We start from the raw sequence: 16,245 nt of genomic DNA, 5'->3' as shown, positions 1-16,245 counted from the left end.
GTGTGTGTGTGTGTGTGTGTGTGTGTGTCTTTCCTTTCTTGTCTGGGACCCACAGTTTTGCCACTTCCTGAGTAGTCAGTCCCCCTACTCCCAGCATTTGTTAAACAGGTCAGTATATAGGAACATGACCCAGGCTCTCTCTCCCCTTTGTTTTCATGGAGGTTGTCTCTCACAGAAAGTAGGAAGCTGGAAAAATGGATGATAGGGTGAGCTTAGAAAACTTCCTTTGGGTGCGTGCCTACGTGCGTGCGTGCGTGCGTGAGTGCGTGTGTGTGTGTGTGTGTGTGTGTGTGTGTGTGTGTGTGTGAAGACCAGAGAGACCTTTGCTCATTTATGAAGACAGTGTGCCCTACGACGGCAAAGAATGAAACTTGTGGGGAGCTAGGCAGGGGAGGCATGCTGGCAATTCCAGCACTCAGGAGGCTGAGACACTGAGGATTGTGTGTTGAAGCCAGCCCAGAATCCACAGTGAGAATATGTATAGCAAAAAAAACAAAAACAAGAACAGCTGGGCACTGGTGGCTCATGTTTATAATCACAGCTACTCAGCAGGCTGAGATCTGAGGATTGCAGTTCGAAGCCAGCCCAGGCAGGAAAGTCTGTGAGACTCTTATCTCCAATGAACTACCAGAAATCCCGAAGTGGTGCTGTGGCTCAAAGTGTTAGAGCGGGGCTGGGAAGGTGGCTCAGTGGTAGAGTGCTTGCCTTGCATGCCTGAGGCCCTGGGTTCGATTCCTCAGCACCACATAAGCAAAAAGAAAAAAGCCGGAAGTAGGGCTGTGGCTCAAGTGGTAGAGCACTAGCCTTGAGGTGAAGAGCTGAGGGACAGCGCCCAGGCCCAGAGTTCAGGCCCCACAACCGGACCCCCCCCAAAAAAAAAACAAACAAAAAACACAACAAAGTGTTAGAGCGCTGACCTTGAGCAAAAGAGCTCAAAAGACAGAACCTAGGCCTGGTGTTCAAACCCCATGATCAATCCGGCCTGCCACGGCCCCCCACCACCACCAAAATAGGGAAAACCAATGTGAATGACCCTTTTAAATAGAGTTGACAATGGAAATCAGACTTGCTATACTCCCACCTGGACCCCAGCACGCAAAAGATATCTCTAACTCATAGGAGTCTTTCCGGCCATCCAGATGAATATGTTCTTTCAGTTTGTTGATTGTCCTACTAGTCAGGCATTTGTGGAGCCCTGATCATTCTTTCCATGGTCCTGAGGGGTCTCTTCCAGCCTGTGATACAAACACAAGCCCTGGACTCAGACCTAGGTCAGGGCAGGAGTCTTCCTGACTAGTTATCCTGCTCCAGAAGCCCAGAGCCGACTTTGTAAAGTGTAAGGAGGCCTGGATTTTCCACTGGAGGCTATGTCCATGGGCCCCAGCCCTTCAGAGGACTATGGGGGACTACCACCAGACAGTGGCCTGCTGGGCGCAGATCCAGCTAGAAAGGGGTACTTTAGGTCCCAGGTTGGGTGGTGACTTGCTGACCCGACTGAAACCATGTGCAATTTTAACCCAAGATGCTGGAGTTGTTCCATTTGCAGTGGATGATGGGCAACAGATTGAAACAGGGGGAAATAAAACCGTAGACCCGAGATGTTTAGGGTAAGCCTTTTCAACAAATTCTAAGAGGATCTATCTACCAATCGATCTGGGTTTAGGGAACATTGGATGAAATCATATTTTTAAAAAAACAACCCAGCTGTGGTTTGAATAGAAAATCAAGAAACTCAAGAAAACTCGACCTCCCCAGCTCTCCACGGGCTGCATGAATTACGGATACATAGATGGAATACTATGAAGCCATTAAAATGAATGAGGCCGCCCATGGGTTTGGGGGGGACGGGTGGTTGGGGTGTAGAATGCAGCGATTGCACGGGGGACACGCAGGCAGGGCGGTCATGGCTGTGCCTCCCTCCGGAAGGGCACAGGGGGCGTCAATGCCACGACCACGGGCGGCGGGGACCCTGGACGGAGGGACCCCGGGGCCGGAGGGGACCTTGGGCGGAGGGGACCCCGGACCCGGACGCCGCCGCTCCTCTCAGCCGCGCGCCCGCCGCGTCCCCAGCTCCCCAGCCGCGGGGTCCGCGCTGCCATCAGCATCTTCTTTCTCCACCATCCTCTTCACCGGCAACAACGGGGGGTGGGGGGCAGGGGACTCAGTCCCTGGCTGGACTCCAGCTCCCTCCCCCTCCCATTCTGGGCCTCACCCCTTCTGTCCTGTCCTCGCCCCTAAACCTCCGTCCCCCGCATCCCACAGGCCTGACTTGGGGTGTGCTGGGGGACCCCGTCCCTCCAAGCCCCCTGCCCCGGGTTCCCCGCCGCTCGGCGGCCCCGCCCCCCGCCCCCCCGCGGGAGCCCCGCCCGCCCCGGGCCAGGCCGGGGGGCCCCCAGGTCCCCCACCCCCAGGTCTGAGGGGCGGGGCTCGGCGCTGCGGCCCCGCCCTCCGGAGGGTCGGGTCCCCCGCCGCACCCACCGCCCGACCCCGAGGCGCGCGGCCGCCCGGCGGGCCTAGGTCTCGTTCACCTCCGCGTCTCCGAGGGAGGAGGAGGGGGCCGGGAGGGGGAGGAGTGCGGACCCCGCCGCGGAAGGGTGCGGGGGGGGGGGAAGAGGGGAGAGGAGGGAGGGAAGGAGAGAGGAGGAGGGGAGGGAGAGAGAGGGAGGGAGAGAGGGAGGGAGGGAGAGGGAGAGGGAGAGAGAGAGAGAGAGAGAGAGGGAGAGAGAGAGAGAGAGAGAGAGAGAGAGAGAGAGAATGAATCACACGAAAGCCAGAAGAGCCAGGATGGAGGCAGAAAAGAAAAGAGGGCGGGAGGGGGGAGGAGGGGGTGGGGGTGGAGGAGGGGGGGCGGGAGGGGGAGAAGGGGGGCGGGCAGGTATTCAGCCCGGCCCGGGGCCCGGGGCCGCGGGGTGCCCGGGCGGGGGGGGGGGGGGCGGCCCGGGCCCGGCGGGCGGCGGCGGCGGCGGCGGCGGTGGGGCCCGGCCGGCCGCTCTTTTGTCCTCCGCCGCCGCCGCCGCCGGCCTCGCCCGCTCCGCCTCCGCCTCCGCCTCCGCCTCCCGGGCCGGGTGGAATTTTTTCCCCTGGACCGCGGCCAGCGCCGGGGCGGGGCGGGGGCGCCGGGGGAGGGGGCCGGACGGCCGCGGGGTCCGGGGCCGGGAGCCGGCGGGGGGCAGGGGCGGGGAGAAGCCGCGGCAGGCGGGCGGGGTGGGAGCGGAGCGCGGCGCCGGCCGGGGGCGCCGGGACCCCGGTCCCCGACGCGGGAGCGGCGGAGCAGTGAGTCTGCGGGGACCGCGCGGGGGGGGGAGGGGGAGGACGTCGGGGGGGAGGGACCGGTGCTGCCGGGGCCCGGGTTCGGGGCTCGCGGCCCGCGAGGCGGGTGTCGCCGGGGCTCCGGGCGGGGGACGGCGGGGCGCGCCGGGGGCGCGGGGGTTAACACGGCCGGGAGGCCCGGGCCGCGGGGTCAAGGGTGGCCGGAGCCGGGCCGGGCGGCGTCCGGGCCTGTGGCGGGGCTCGGGCCCGCGCCGTGGACAGCGGCGGCGGCGGCCCCCGGGGGAACCCGGGCCGGCGCCCCGGGGGGGCGGGGAGCCGAACCCGCCGGGCTCCGCGGGCCGGGCCGGGCGGGGCCCGAACCCGCCGTGCGCGCCGCCCGCCGCGGCGGGAGCCCGGGCGGCGGGGCGCGGGGCGGGGCCGGCGTTGCCATGGTGCCAGACTGTTTGGGTCTGCTCTCTGACCCCGGGGGCTCCCTGGGGTCGGCCGGAGGGCGGGGCCCGGCCCGCAGCCCCGCGCCGGCCCCGCGGCCCCGCAGCCGGCGGCTCGGCCCGGCCCGGCGCGGTGACCTTGAACCAGTCACCCCCCCCCCCTCCCGCCTCAGTTTCCCCAGGAAGAGACGACTCGGGGCGTGGAGAAGCGGGGTCCCCGCCATCTCGGGGATTCTGGTCCGCGCGCCGCACCCCCTCCCCAGGCCCCAGGCGGCCCCGGGGCATGCCGGGAGCCCAGGCCCGGGCTCGGGGCCAGGTCGGGGGGGGGGGGTCCTCGGTGCCTCCTCCCCTCCCTTCCTCCCCACCTGGGCCTGGCTCGCCCCCGCCCCGGAGGCAGGGAAGGGGGATAGAGGACCCCGGCTCGGGCCTCCGCCCCCTCCCCCGCCCCCTTCCCGCCTCTCCTCTACCCCCCCCCAGCAGGTCGCTACCCCAGCCCGGGGCCCCTTCTCCAACCACCCCTACCCCACCCCCAGCTCCAGACCTGGCTCTGAGCTGCAAGAAGGAGGGAGGGAGAGGAGGGAGGGAGATGGGGGGGAGGGAAGATGGGGGAGGGGAGGGAGGAGAGAGAGAGAGAGAGAGAGAGAGAGAGAGAGACCTGGGAGGGAGGGAAGGAGAAAGGGAGAGACACAGAGACCTGGGAAATGGGAGGAGGAGGGGGAGAGAGGGAGGGAGAGAGGGAGGTGGGGAGGAGAGAGAGATTGAAGGAAAGAATGAGAGAGGAGAGGGCCCAGGAGAATGAGAGACAAAGCCAGGAGAGGGAGGGACGCGAGGATGAAAGACAGAAGGTGGGAGAGAGGGAGGGAGGGAGGGAGGTGGGGGGAGGGCTAGGGCGAGCCGATGGGGGTGCAGGGACAGCCGACTGCCCAGGGACAGAGCGAGCTTTTCGTGCAGGAGTCCAGAGCCAGGTAAGAGCAGGCTGGGGAAGAGGGAGGAGGATGAAAAGGTGGGGTAAAGCAGCAGCGGGTGGAGAGAAAGACAAGGGCCCCAGAACTGGAGCCAGGGAGCCCCAGAACTAGAGGGAGTGGGGAGTGGGGGACACCCACCCAGGTGGACCAGCTCTGAGCTCTAAGCATGGCATGAGAACGGCTGCCCACAGGCCCACCCCACGCTGCCCGGTCTTTCTCTCAGCCTTTTCCGGGCCGGGGAGGCAGCCGGAGAGCCTGGGGCTCTGTGGTGTGCACCCCCAGTGCGCTGGGTGCATCACTGTCATCCTCTTGAATGCCAAGAGGAGAAAGAAGGGACGGGGTTCAAACTGCACCCCCCCCTTCAACCTGGACCAGAAAGGGGAGGGAGAACAGCCATACCCAGCAGGCCACATTCCTACACTGCTGCCCCCCTGCAGCCTGGCTGTGGGAGACAATCAGATGGCTGGACCTCTGGATCTGAGGGAGGAGGCTGGGCCTGGACCCCTGGGTCTAAAGGAGGAGTGAGTCTGTGACTTCAGGGTCTGAAGGAGGAGGGGTGAGGCCTGGATCCCTGAGTCTGAAGGAGGAGACTGGGGTCTGGGCTAGGTCTGAGTGAGGAAGCTGGGCCTGGACTCCTGGGTCTGAGGGAGGAGGACTGGTGCCTGGACCCCTGAGTCTGAGGGAAGAGCCTGGGGTCTGGACTCCTGAGTCTGAGGGAAGAGGCTGGGGCCTGGAACCCTGGGTCTGAGGGAAGATGCTGGGGTCTGGGCTCCTGAGTCTGAGGGAAGAGGCTAGGGCCTGGACCCTTAGGTCTGAAGGAGGAGTGAGTCTGGGTCTCATAGTCTGAGGGAGGAGGCTGGGGGCCTGGACCCTTGGGTCTGAAGGAGTGAGTCTGTGACTTCAGGGTCTGAGGGAGGAGGGATGAGGCCTGGATCCTTGAGTCAGAGGGAGGTGGCTGGGGTCTGGGCTGGGTCTGAGTGAGGAGGCTGGGCCTGGACCTCTGGGTCTGAGGGAGGAGGATTGGGGCCTGGGCCCCTGAGTCTGAGGGAAGAGGCTGGGGTCTGGACCCCTGGATTTGAAGGAGGAGGCCTAGGCCTGGACCCTTGGGTCTGAAGGAGGCCTGGGCCTGGACCCCTGGGTCTGAAGGAGGAATGAGTCTGGGTCTTCAGAGTCTGAGGGAGGAGGGATGAGGCTTGGAACCCTAGGTCTGAGGGAGGAGGCTGGGCCTGGACCCCTGGGTCTGAGGGAGAAGTGAGTCTGGGACCCCAGGGTCTGTGCTCCGGGGTTCCTTGGGGAGGAGGGGGCCGGGGGCCCAGGCTCTTGGGTCCTGGCACCCACCCGTAGAACCGACCTTGCGGGGCCTTCGCCGCACACAAGCTCGTGTCTGTGGGTCCGTGTCGGGGGCTCGCCTCCACGGCTGGGGGCTCCCCGGCCCTCCCCACCCTCCCTGGCCCTCCCGGCCTCCCGTCCGTCCATCTGTCCGCCTGCCGCGCCCCCCGGGCTGAGGTAGGAGGTTGTATAGTTGAGGAAGACACCCAAGGAGATCACTATACGGCCTCCTAGCTTTCCCCAGGCTGCGCCCTGCCACACGGGACGCCCTGCCTGCTGCGGGGCCTTCTCCCCCTGACCCACGCTGCCATCGCTGCTGTTGCTGCCCTGACCCTGGGTAGAGCTGGGCTTCCTCCACTGTCCATAGCCCTGCCTCTCTTTCTTCTGTTTTTGTCCTCAGTGGTTTTCTGGACCTCCGGCCTCTGTGTCCCATTTCTGTCTCTGTCTCCTGACACCTGTGTCTCTTGTCCCTTGTCCCCCTGCCCCGGCCCCTGCCCCTTGGCCAACAGCTGGTCCCATCCACCATCCTCTGCGCTGCCGGCCTCTGGGTCCCTGAGACCCTTTAACCTGTGAGGACATGCAGGGTCACAGGTGGGGATCTTGGGAGCCTGGCGCCTGGCCCAGCCACACACCTAGGCCGACTAATGACCCCTGACGACATTCCTCCACACACAGCCTGACACGTGACCCCTCACTGACATGTGACCTCTGACCTCAGGCCGCCCAGCCCTCCCCTGCTGTGACCTCACAAAGGTCACCAGCTCCTCCAGCAGAGCTAGAGAGCTCCAGCATGGCACTGGGGCTGGTGCGCGCTGGGGCGTGTCTCCTCCTGGGCCTGCTGGTCTGCCCGGCGTGCACGCGGGCCTGCCTCATGTGCTTCGTCACGGACAAGGAGCGCATCCGCATCTGCCAGATGTTTGTCGGGATGAAGGCCTGGAAGACCAAAGTATGCGACGAAAAGTTCCAGCTGGCCTTCAAGGATCTGCTCAAAACGGAAATCAGTGAGAGTCCAGGGCCCTAGGGAGGGGCTGGGCAGGCCCGGAGAAACTCAGAGATATAGACAGACAGACAGACACAGACATGCAGACAGGCAGAGATGCAGAAGCACAGAGAACAGAGGCCGAGTTAACAAACATGGAAAGAGCTGGAGGTAGAAAGGGAAGACATCTAAAGAAGAGGACTTAGGAGACTCAGAGAGAGGGTGCTGGAGACTTGTGGGGCCGCAGTCAGAGCCACAGGATGTCAGCCCTGGGACCTGGTTTGTGCTCCATGCTCCACTGCCTGCCCAGCCCTGCCCTTCACTGGTCCTCAGATTACGATGAGCGAAACAACCTGCACGACTCCTTCACGCAGATGGTGCACTCCCTGCAGGAGACAGCTGTGGCCAAGGGTGAGTGCTTGGGGGGCAGGGGGACTGTTGAGTTTGGAGCCTGCCAGGACTTGGGGCCAGATGAATAGAGGACCCTTGCTTTGGACAGCACCTGGGAAGGGAACCACCCAAGGGTATTCACTGGGAAATGCCTAGAGGCACATGGGGTCACAGGTGGGGTTGGAGATGGGGTCATCAGTGGGAAGTAGGTGGGAGTCATAGGTGGGGTCACAGATGGTGGGAAGGAGCTGAGGGAGGCATAGAAATAACCCAGAGTCCAAAGTATGGTGAGGACAGGCCCACGGAACCTATGCTACAGATTGGTACAGATTGGTGCCTACATGTCTCCTGGCCTCCACTTCCCCATCTGCAAGACGTAACAATTTCCCTGCCCCTGCCCTTCACCAGGGGTTTTGAAAAGGTCTGGAACAAGTATAGGAAAGCGGAGGGCAGGTCTGCTCTGGGTTTTAGAAAGGTCCTGGATGGGGGTGGGGAGGGATGCTTTGTGGCCTGGTGAGGAGCAGCTGGGCAGCTGGGAGAAGCTGGTGAACACAGCAGGGGCTTAAGCCACCTACCTGCATGTTGCTTACATCATGAAGCAGGAGGCATGGGCAATAAACACAGTCATTACTTTGTCAGTTGAGCGCTGCTGTGGAGCAAAACAGAGAAGGGAATGGAGTTGAAGATTGGGTTGGTCGGAGGTGTAAATGAAAATTTTCGGTTGAGCAAAGACTTGAATGGGGTGATGGGGGAGAACCAGATAATCTGAGAAGAGTTCTTGTGTGGAACAAGAGTGAGTGCAAAGGCCCTGAGGCCAGTGAGACCGTAGTGGAGATGAAATCAGAGCAGTAGATTCAGGGAGATGGCCAGGGACCACCTGGTATCAGTCAGTGTATAACAGAATCTCTTGAGAGTTCCTTATGGTCTCTTGAGAGTGTTACAGTGAAGGTCTTCCTTGAGAGTTTGTTGCAATCTCTTGAGAGTTTGTTACAATGAAGATGGCTGGGTCTTCCCTCTATTTCTCAGGAGTAGATCTGCAGCTGGGCCCCCAAGAGGACATTTCTATAGATACCCCTATGCCACTGAGGTATTGGTCTCAGAAAGCCCTTTGAAGGACCTCATCTTTTGGGATGGGAGCATTTTGGGGAGGATGTTTACACTGAACCAGGATGGTGCTTAGCTCTGAATGTGATCCCCCTGTCAGCCTGTGGGCACAGGACATTGTGGGAAAACCAAAGAGAAATTCCCTGACAGAAAGGAGACAGTGGTCCAGGTGGGCCTAGCGGAGGACCGAGCCAAGTCATCCTAACCGTGCATAAGGATGGAGAGAGAGGATTAAAGGTGAACAGAACTCCCCCCCCCACCCCCGCCCCTATCTATTGGGAGGTTCTTTGCGGTAATTATCCAACCAAAGACTATCTCACCCCATTACACCAGCCTCTGGGATGGGATTTATAAAAGCCCCACTTCCCACATAAGGAAGTTGAGGCTTAGGTGGAAAGGGCAGATTTAGGAAATGTTTGGAGAAGGCCTAGACCAATTGGATACAGATGGAGGAGGGAGAAGGTTTCTAGATAAAGAGGCAGATGACTTCTTGTGGGAAGATGGAGGACTCTCAGGTAGGAAAAATGGATAACTTTAAAGTAGGAGAGATGGGTGTCTTTCAGGTGGTCAAGAGGGGACAATTTCCAGGTAGGGGGAAATGGGTGACTTCCTGTGAGAACGTGGATGACTTCCTGTGAGAACATAGATGACTTCCTGGGGGCAGATGGATGACTTCCTGTGAGAAGGTAGATGACTTCCAGTAGGTAGATGGATGACTTCCTATAAGAACATAGATGACTTCCCGTGGGCAGATGGATGACTTCCTGTGAGAACATAGATGACTTCCTGTGCTCAGATGAATGGGGACTGATGGACAACTTCCGGTGGGGAAGGACTAAGGAGCTGGTACCACCCCCCTAGCTGTTGCTTCCTGGTGGTTGCAGGTGACATCTCAGTATAAAGCTGTGGCGGGATAACGGGGCGCAGACGTGACTCCCCATGACCACCTCCACCTACCAGTCAGGTACAGATGGAAGTTACAGTCCTCTATCCGTCACCTAAGGGCCCTGCGGGCCAGGTGGATGGACAGACGTGAGACACAGTGGCTGCTATGCTTAGATCTGAGCAGCTTCCTCAAGATAGCCCATTCCCTGTATGCGAGTAGCTCTCAAGTGTTTACCCAAAACTGGAAACACTTCTAGTCACAAGCATATGGGTGATAGATGTCCTTAGGGTGTGAAGGAAACCAAGTCCCCTGTCTCATGCCCGGCTGGGTGTGGCTGTGGAATCTCGGGCCCTTTTCCTAGCATCAGTTTCCCCAGATGGTGCTCACAGTTAACTCACTATGACTTTTTTTTTCTTTTTGCCAGTCCTCAGGGCCTGGGTGTTGTTTCTGAGCTTTTGCTCAAGGCTAGCACTCTACCACTTGAATCACAGCACTACTGGCTTTTTCTGTGACTGTGGTACTGAGGAATTGAACCCAGGGCTTCATGCATCCTAGGCAAGTGCTCTATCACTAAGCCACCTTCCCAGCCTCTCATCATGACTTTTTATAACACTGCCAGCCAGGACGAGGAGTTTATGCCTGTCATCCTAGCTACTCAGGAGGCTGAGATCTGAGGATCGTCATGGTTTGAAGCCAGCCTGGGCAGGAAAGTCCTTGAGACTCTTATCTCCAATGAACCACAGAAAGCCAAAAGTGGCGCTGTGGGCCAAGGTGGTAGAAGGCTTTGAGCAGGAAAGCTCAGGGAGAGGGCCTAGGCCCTGAGTTCAAGCCCCACAACCAAAACAAAACAAGAAATGGTGCCATTCAGCTGCAGCTTTCTCAGTCATGCAGGACGGAAGGTACTTTAGTATACACGCATTAATCCTCTGTCCCCCTGCTCTGGGAGGTCTACTCTGTCATCCTGTTTTATGAGAGAGGGAACCCAGGATCAGGAAGTTTTAAGTCACGTGGCCAAGGTCCCTTAGGATGAGGGCTTGGAATGGGTTACTCGGGTGTGAAATTCCTAGACGGAAGGACCAGGACTCAAACTCAGATGTTCTGAACTGGAAACCCTTCATGCGTTTGTAGTAGCTCGTCACTCGTAGTGAGATTTTACAACAGCCTTCCACACTCCCTCTTGTCTCTCCCACACCCCTCGTCCGGTTGGGAATACTTCCTTATGCTTCCAGTTTACTAGAACTATAAATCCACTTCATCTTTTCTTTCTTTTTAAAATTTTTTTGTTGCTTGTGGGGCTTGAACTTAGCTCTGGGCACTATCCCTCAGCTCTTCAGCTCAAGGTGAGTGATCTACCACTTGAGCCACAGTGCCACTTCCGGTTTTCTGGTGGTTAATTGGAGATAAGAGTCTCATAGACTACTGCCTGGGCTGGCTTTGAATGGCAATCCTCAGATCTCAGCATCCTGAGTACCTAGGATTAGAGGTGTGAGCCAGCAGCGCCCAGCAATCCACTTCACCTTTACAGCAGTCTAGACTAGCTGGGATATAATGTGAGACCCTACCTCTGAAATAACACTAAAAGGGGCTGTTGGAGTGGCTCAAGTGGTCAAACACCTACTTAGTGAGTACAAAGTCCTGAATTCAAACTCCAGTACTTCCTAAACCCAAACAACAACAACAAGAAACCAAGTTCAGGCTTCAGGGTAAAAGGATCAGGTACCCTCTCCTTGTTAAAGCTCCTTCCTGAGGCTCACGTGGCATTTCCTCTCTTCTCAAAGGCTGTCAACTTGGTCAAGGAAAAGCAAGAAAAGCCCCACAGTGAAATCCCTTAGCTAGGTGAGTGAAGGGAGCTCTTCCCCCAGGAAGTGGAGTCAATAGACAGCTGCCAGACACTGCTTTGTAGAAATCGTGGCGATGAGGAGCTCGAGATCCAAGTGCCAGTGTGGGCAGAGGAACGGTTTCTTCCGAGGCCTCCGGACAGGACTGTTGGTGGCCGTGGTCTCCCTGAGTCCCAGCAGTCTTCCCTCAGTGTCTCCTTGCCTCCTAGTCACTTCCTCTCCCAGAATACCAGTCAGACTGCACCAGGACCCACCCTAATGACCTCATTTTCACTTCATCACCCCATCAAGAGCTCTCTCTGCAAATACAGTCATAATCTTGGACAGTGGGGGTTCAGAATTCCAACACATGAATTTGGCAGGGGTGGCAGAAAGGAGAAAGCGTATGATTCATCTCTCAACGCCTTGCCTGGTGTCTGATTTCTAAAGCCATCTCGACCACGAGGTCAGTCCAGCCATTCATTTTCTCTGCAGAATTCCCCTGGAAAATGCTAGAACACCCTCAATCTGCAAGCTAGATGTGCTATAGAAACAGAAGCCGGCATGTGCAAAGGCCCTGGGGTGTTTGGGCAGAACCCAGACTGGCAAAGATAGTGGTCCTGAAAGAAGGAATAAGATGTGAAACAGATAAAGTGGCTGGCCAGAGCAGAGGATGGAGCGTAGCTGCCCAAAGGAAATTTGGTCTCTGAGTTACTGCTTTTTCCAGAAATTTTTAAGAGATGTCAAACATTTTATATGGTTTTCCCAAATTTTATATGTTGGCGACCAGTTCATTAAAAAAAAAAAAAAAAAAAAAAAAAAACCCACACTATTCCCAGCCAAGTACAACACAGCTAAGGAATAGAGTTGGGCCGTAGGCCACTGCTTGTGGTCTCCACTCCCATTTGCACTCAGGAATTCATTCTACACATATTTATCGAGCCCTTTCTAAGACGTGGGGGCCCTCTCTGGGGTTCTGAAGGACTGAGCTTTAAAGGAAGCCATATTTACTTAAGAGATGGACTTAAGTGATTAGCACACAGGCGGCATGTATAATCACAAGCTGATGAGAGCCAAGCATGAGAGATAAAAAGGCACTTGATTAGACTGTAGATTGTAGAGAGGAGAAAATCCTGGAGGACATGACACTTGAGGTGTGAAATGGGGAGGGGGGAGATGTGCTAGAAACCACAGCCAGCATGTGCAAAGGCCCTGCCTGCTAGAGATTGTGGGGTATTCTCTTTCTTCCTTTTCTCCCTCCCTCTCTCCCTCCTTCCCTCCCTTCTTTCCTTCCTTCCTTTTTTCCTTCTTGACTTCCTTCCTTCCTGACTTTCTTTGTTGTTGATCATGAAGCCTGGGTGCTGTCCCTGAGCTCTTTTGCTCAAGGCTAGTGCCCTACCACTTTGATCCACAGCTCTACTTCTGGTTTTCTGGTGGTTAATTGGGGATAAGAGTCTAAATGGACTTTTCTTCCCTGGCTGGCTTAGATCCTCAGATCTCAGCCTCCTGAATAGCTGGGATTACAGGCATGAGCCACCGGCACCCAGCAAATGTGGAACTTTCTTAAGGGACAGAGAAGTGGACAGAGGGATGGAACAAAGACTAAGAGGGAATTGGGCTAGCCTGTAAAGGGCATAGTAGGCCTTGGTGAGGAATTTGGTCATTACCTTTTCCTTCAACAAGGGGTGTGTGTGTGTGTGTGTGTGTGTGTGTGTGTGTGTGTGTGTGTGTGTGTGTGTGTGTGTGTGTGTGTGTGTGTGTGTGTGTGTGTGTGTGTGTGTGTGTGTGTGTGTGTGTGTGTGTGTGTGTGTTTTCTGGTACTAGGACCTGGGCTCTGACTCTTAGTTTTTTGTTTTTTCTACTCAAGGCTGATGCTCTACCACTTGCACTATAGCTCCAATTCTGGCTTTTTGGTGTGGTTAATTGGAGAAAGAGTCTCACAGATTTCCCTGCCTCGGCTGGCTTTGAACCATGATCTTCAGCTCTCAGCCTCCTGAGTAGTTAGGATGACAGGCGAGAGCTACTGGTGCCAGGCTCAAAATAATTTTTTTTAACCTGTCTTCTAGAAATAGACATTTGTTTTGGTTGCTTATCTCTTCGTGGTGATCCTGTGGTTTGAACTTGGGAACATGTGCTTGCTTTCTAAGCCAGCACACTACCTCCTGAGCCATGCCTTCAGCCACCCAGCCTGCAACAAGATACATGTAGTGTGCTTCTCTCCATCTGAAACAGACTCTGGAGGGAGGAGGAGGAGGAGGCCCTGAGACTTGTCAGCCTTCCTGGTAGAAGGGTGGGTGGGAGCACAAACCAAGGATAGAGAGACTCATGGAGGGGAGGGGGCACAGACACATGACCACAGTTTCTACAAGGGCCTGGCTCCATCCTCCAGGGTTCTATACAAAAGCATTCTCCAAGGCTGCAGAAGAAATGAAGAAGGCCATTCTACAGCTTAAAAAAGGTAAAATAAGATGTGGCCCAACCCCCTTCCCCACGGGGCCTTAGAGGCAAACCCCAGACCTGAGACCCCAGTCTACTCTGCTCAGTCCAACCTCTATGGCTTGACCTTTAAGCCAAGCCCTTGTGTATGTGAGGCGGGTAGGGGGTGGGGGGGACTCCTGTTGCAGCCTACACATTCTGTGATTAGCCCTGGACCCGCAGAACCATGTCCTCTCCACCTGGGCCCCCTCAGTTGGCTACTAACCTTGCCCCAACTTTTCTGTAACTGGGTCTTCTAGTCTCACCCTGGCCCATCCAGGCCGCCCCCTGGGGGCAGTGTGACAGGGCTGACCCTGGGGACCTGGTCCCTTCTTCCCGACACTCAGAGATGGCCAGCTGCAGACCTGAGCCTGGCCCTGTCCCTCTGGGTGGGCTGCTGTAGGTCTGGCCTAGCCCCCTGTTGGGAAGAGGTCAGCCCCTCGACCATCTTCTGGGGCGTGTCAGGTAGGGTCCCCACCGCGATCTCCCTTCCTTCCTCCACAGTCCCGGCCTGCGTCCCTCCCTGTGGTAAGCGCTTAGTCTCAGGCTCGGCCTGCGGGATTTAAGGGGGTGGGGGTGGGGCCCGGAGGGAGCCCCAGACGGGGGACCCCCGGGTGGGGACAGCAGCGAGGCCAGAGCTGCGTGCGCACCCGCAGGCGTCCAGGAGCTCACCCGGAGGTTCATCTGCGACGGGTGCTACTCCCTCATCTGCAAGCTCCCGCTGAACTGCCCAGGTGAGGGGCGGGCTGGGGTGCTTGGGAGCCCCCCCCACGGGGGGCTTCGGGTTAGGGTGAGCCCCGCGGGAGAGACCCCGTTATCTCCAGTCAAGGACGTGACCGTCAACCGCGGGGACCAGGCTATGTTTTCTTGTGTTGTGGACTTCCAGTTGCCGAAGGAAGACATCTCCTATTCCTGGAAGTTCGCCAAAGGTGGTGTGAGTCGGGGCGAGGCCGGACGGGCTTCAGTGGAGTGGGGAGGGAAGGGGAGGCCTACGAGCCTCCCAGCCAACCAGAGCGGAGGGGCGGGGCCGGGCGGGCTCTAGTGGGGCGGTAGGGACTTCGTGCCCCCAGCCAACCAGGGCAGAGGGGCGGAGTCGAGGGCGGGGCCGGAAAGCTTTAGTGATATGTGGGAGTAGGGCCTACGTTCCTCCCGGCCTAGGGGCGGGGCCAGGTGGCTCTTGCAGTGCCTGGAGGCGGAGTCAATGCTGGGCGGGGCCAGGAGAGAGTTTAGTAACACTTGGGAGGGGTTAGGGCCTCGCCCAGCTAACAGGGTGCAGGGGCGGAGTCAAGGCTAGGGGAGGTCCAGACAGAGGCTTTAGGCCCCGGAGTTCCGCTCGGCCTAGACACAGGCTTTCTGCCAGCGGAGGGCCCGGAATCTTGGAACAGAGCAAGGCTGGGGCACTGTGGTCAGGAGTAATTTAGGAGTAACGGGAAGGGCCGCGGGGCGGCACCAGGCCGGGAGGCTAGGGGCGGGACCGAGGAGGGGGCGCGGTCTGCCTTGCGAGTGGGGGCGGGGCTTGGCTCGGGAGCTGAGTCGGGGGCGGGGCGGGAGCCCTGCTGGGAGGACCTGGGTCTCCGCGCCCCGGGCTTCGCAGTCCAGGGTTCAGCCCACGGTCCCGCAGGTCCGGACTCAGGACATGTCCTACTTCCGCGACCTGCCGCGGGCCCGAGGGTCCGTGGCGCGGATCCGCCCGGCGAAGCCCGTCCACGCGGGAACCTACTCCTGCGTGATCCGACACGACGTGCGCCCCGTGGCGCGGCTCTACTTCTTCCTGAACGGTGCGGGCGGCGTAGAGCCGGGGCCGGGCAGCGGGAGGCGAGGCGAGGGCTGGCCTGCTGACGTCCGCGCCCCGCAGTCACTGGCCCGCCCCCGCGCGCGGAGACCGAGCTCCAAGTCACCTTCCGGGAAGTGGTGCGCTGGTCGCGGAAGGAACCGGAAGTGGTGGAGCCCTGGAAGCCCGGCCTGGGAGAGCTACTGACCAATCCTTGGGCCCTGACATGGGAGGACCTGTGCTTGCTGGCCGCCCTGGTGGCCGTCATGGTCGCCAGCCTGACGGTGCTGGTGTGGTGAGTGGGCGTGCCGATCCCGGTCCTCAGCCTCCTCTCTTGGGTCCTGGGGTCCAGATCCAGAGCCCTGCCTCCTCCCTCAGGCCCTGGTGTCCCGGCCCAGTCCACCCTTGAGACTCTCCCAGTCCCAGGACCTCTGCCCTGTCCCATCCTCCTCCCACCCAGGCCTTGTTGTCTCCCCAGGATGTTCTGTCGGTGGTATTTCAGCGGCATCTAGCAAGGTACTGGTCCCTCATCCTCCTGTCTCCATCCTTAAAATAAAGAGTATATTTCAAGTCTGGATCCTTACTGTTTTTGTTTTGTTTTGGCCAGGAATCAGTATCATTAGTACAAGTTTGAACCTCAACAAGCCAGGTGGGATGGCTCAAGCCTGTACACTCTGTTACTCAGGAGGTGGACACCAGGAAGGTCACAGTTCAAAGCCAGCCTGGGCAAGACAAGCTGCTGAGGCTGTCTCAACAGAAAGGCTGGGGAGGCATTGGTAGGAGGATCTCAGGATGAGGCTGACCCTGATTTAAAAAAAAAAAAAAATTAAC

At 58.6% G+C, this 16,245-nt stretch overlaps 2 protein-coding genes across 2 annotated transcripts; one reads left to right on the top strand and one right to left on the bottom strand.

Moving 5' to 3' along the window:
• Positions 1–2,043: 2,043 nt before the first annotated feature.
• Positions 2,044–3,983, bottom strand: LOC122125558 (basic proline-rich protein-like). Its single transcript, XM_042700079.1, has 2 exons — positions 3,036–3,983; positions 2,044–2,124 (listed from the first exon to the last, which is right to left on the bottom strand). The coding sequence occupies exons 1-2, from the start codon at positions 3,981–3,983 to the stop codon at positions 2,044–2,046; spliced, it is 1,029 nt and encodes a 342-aa protein (XP_042556013.1).
• Positions 3,984–4,595: 612 nt separating this feature from the next.
• Positions 4,596–15,984, top strand: Spaca6 (sperm acrosome associated 6). Its single transcript, XM_042700078.1, has 10 exons — positions 4,596–4,663; positions 5,101–5,184; positions 6,746–6,993; positions 7,305–7,382; positions 13,558–13,626; positions 14,148–14,171; positions 14,300–14,577; positions 15,265–15,421; positions 15,499–15,709; positions 15,893–15,984. Exons 1-10 carry the CDS (start codon positions 4,596–4,598, stop codon positions 15,924–15,926), a joined length of 1,251 nt encoding a protein of 416 aa, XP_042556012.1. The 3' UTR covers positions 15,927–15,984.
• Positions 15,985–16,245: the final 261 nt, after the last annotated feature.

The sequence above is a fragment of the Dipodomys spectabilis genome, unplaced genomic scaffold (genome assembly GCF_019054845.1).
Source record: "Dipodomys spectabilis isolate Male_0828 unplaced genomic scaffold, ASM1905484v1 ptg000266l, whole genome shotgun sequence".
NCBI classification, from domain to species: domain Eukaryota; kingdom Metazoa; phylum Chordata; class Mammalia; order Rodentia; family Heteromyidae; genus Dipodomys; species Dipodomys spectabilis.
This window is presented reverse-complemented; position numbering and strand designations above follow the sequence as displayed.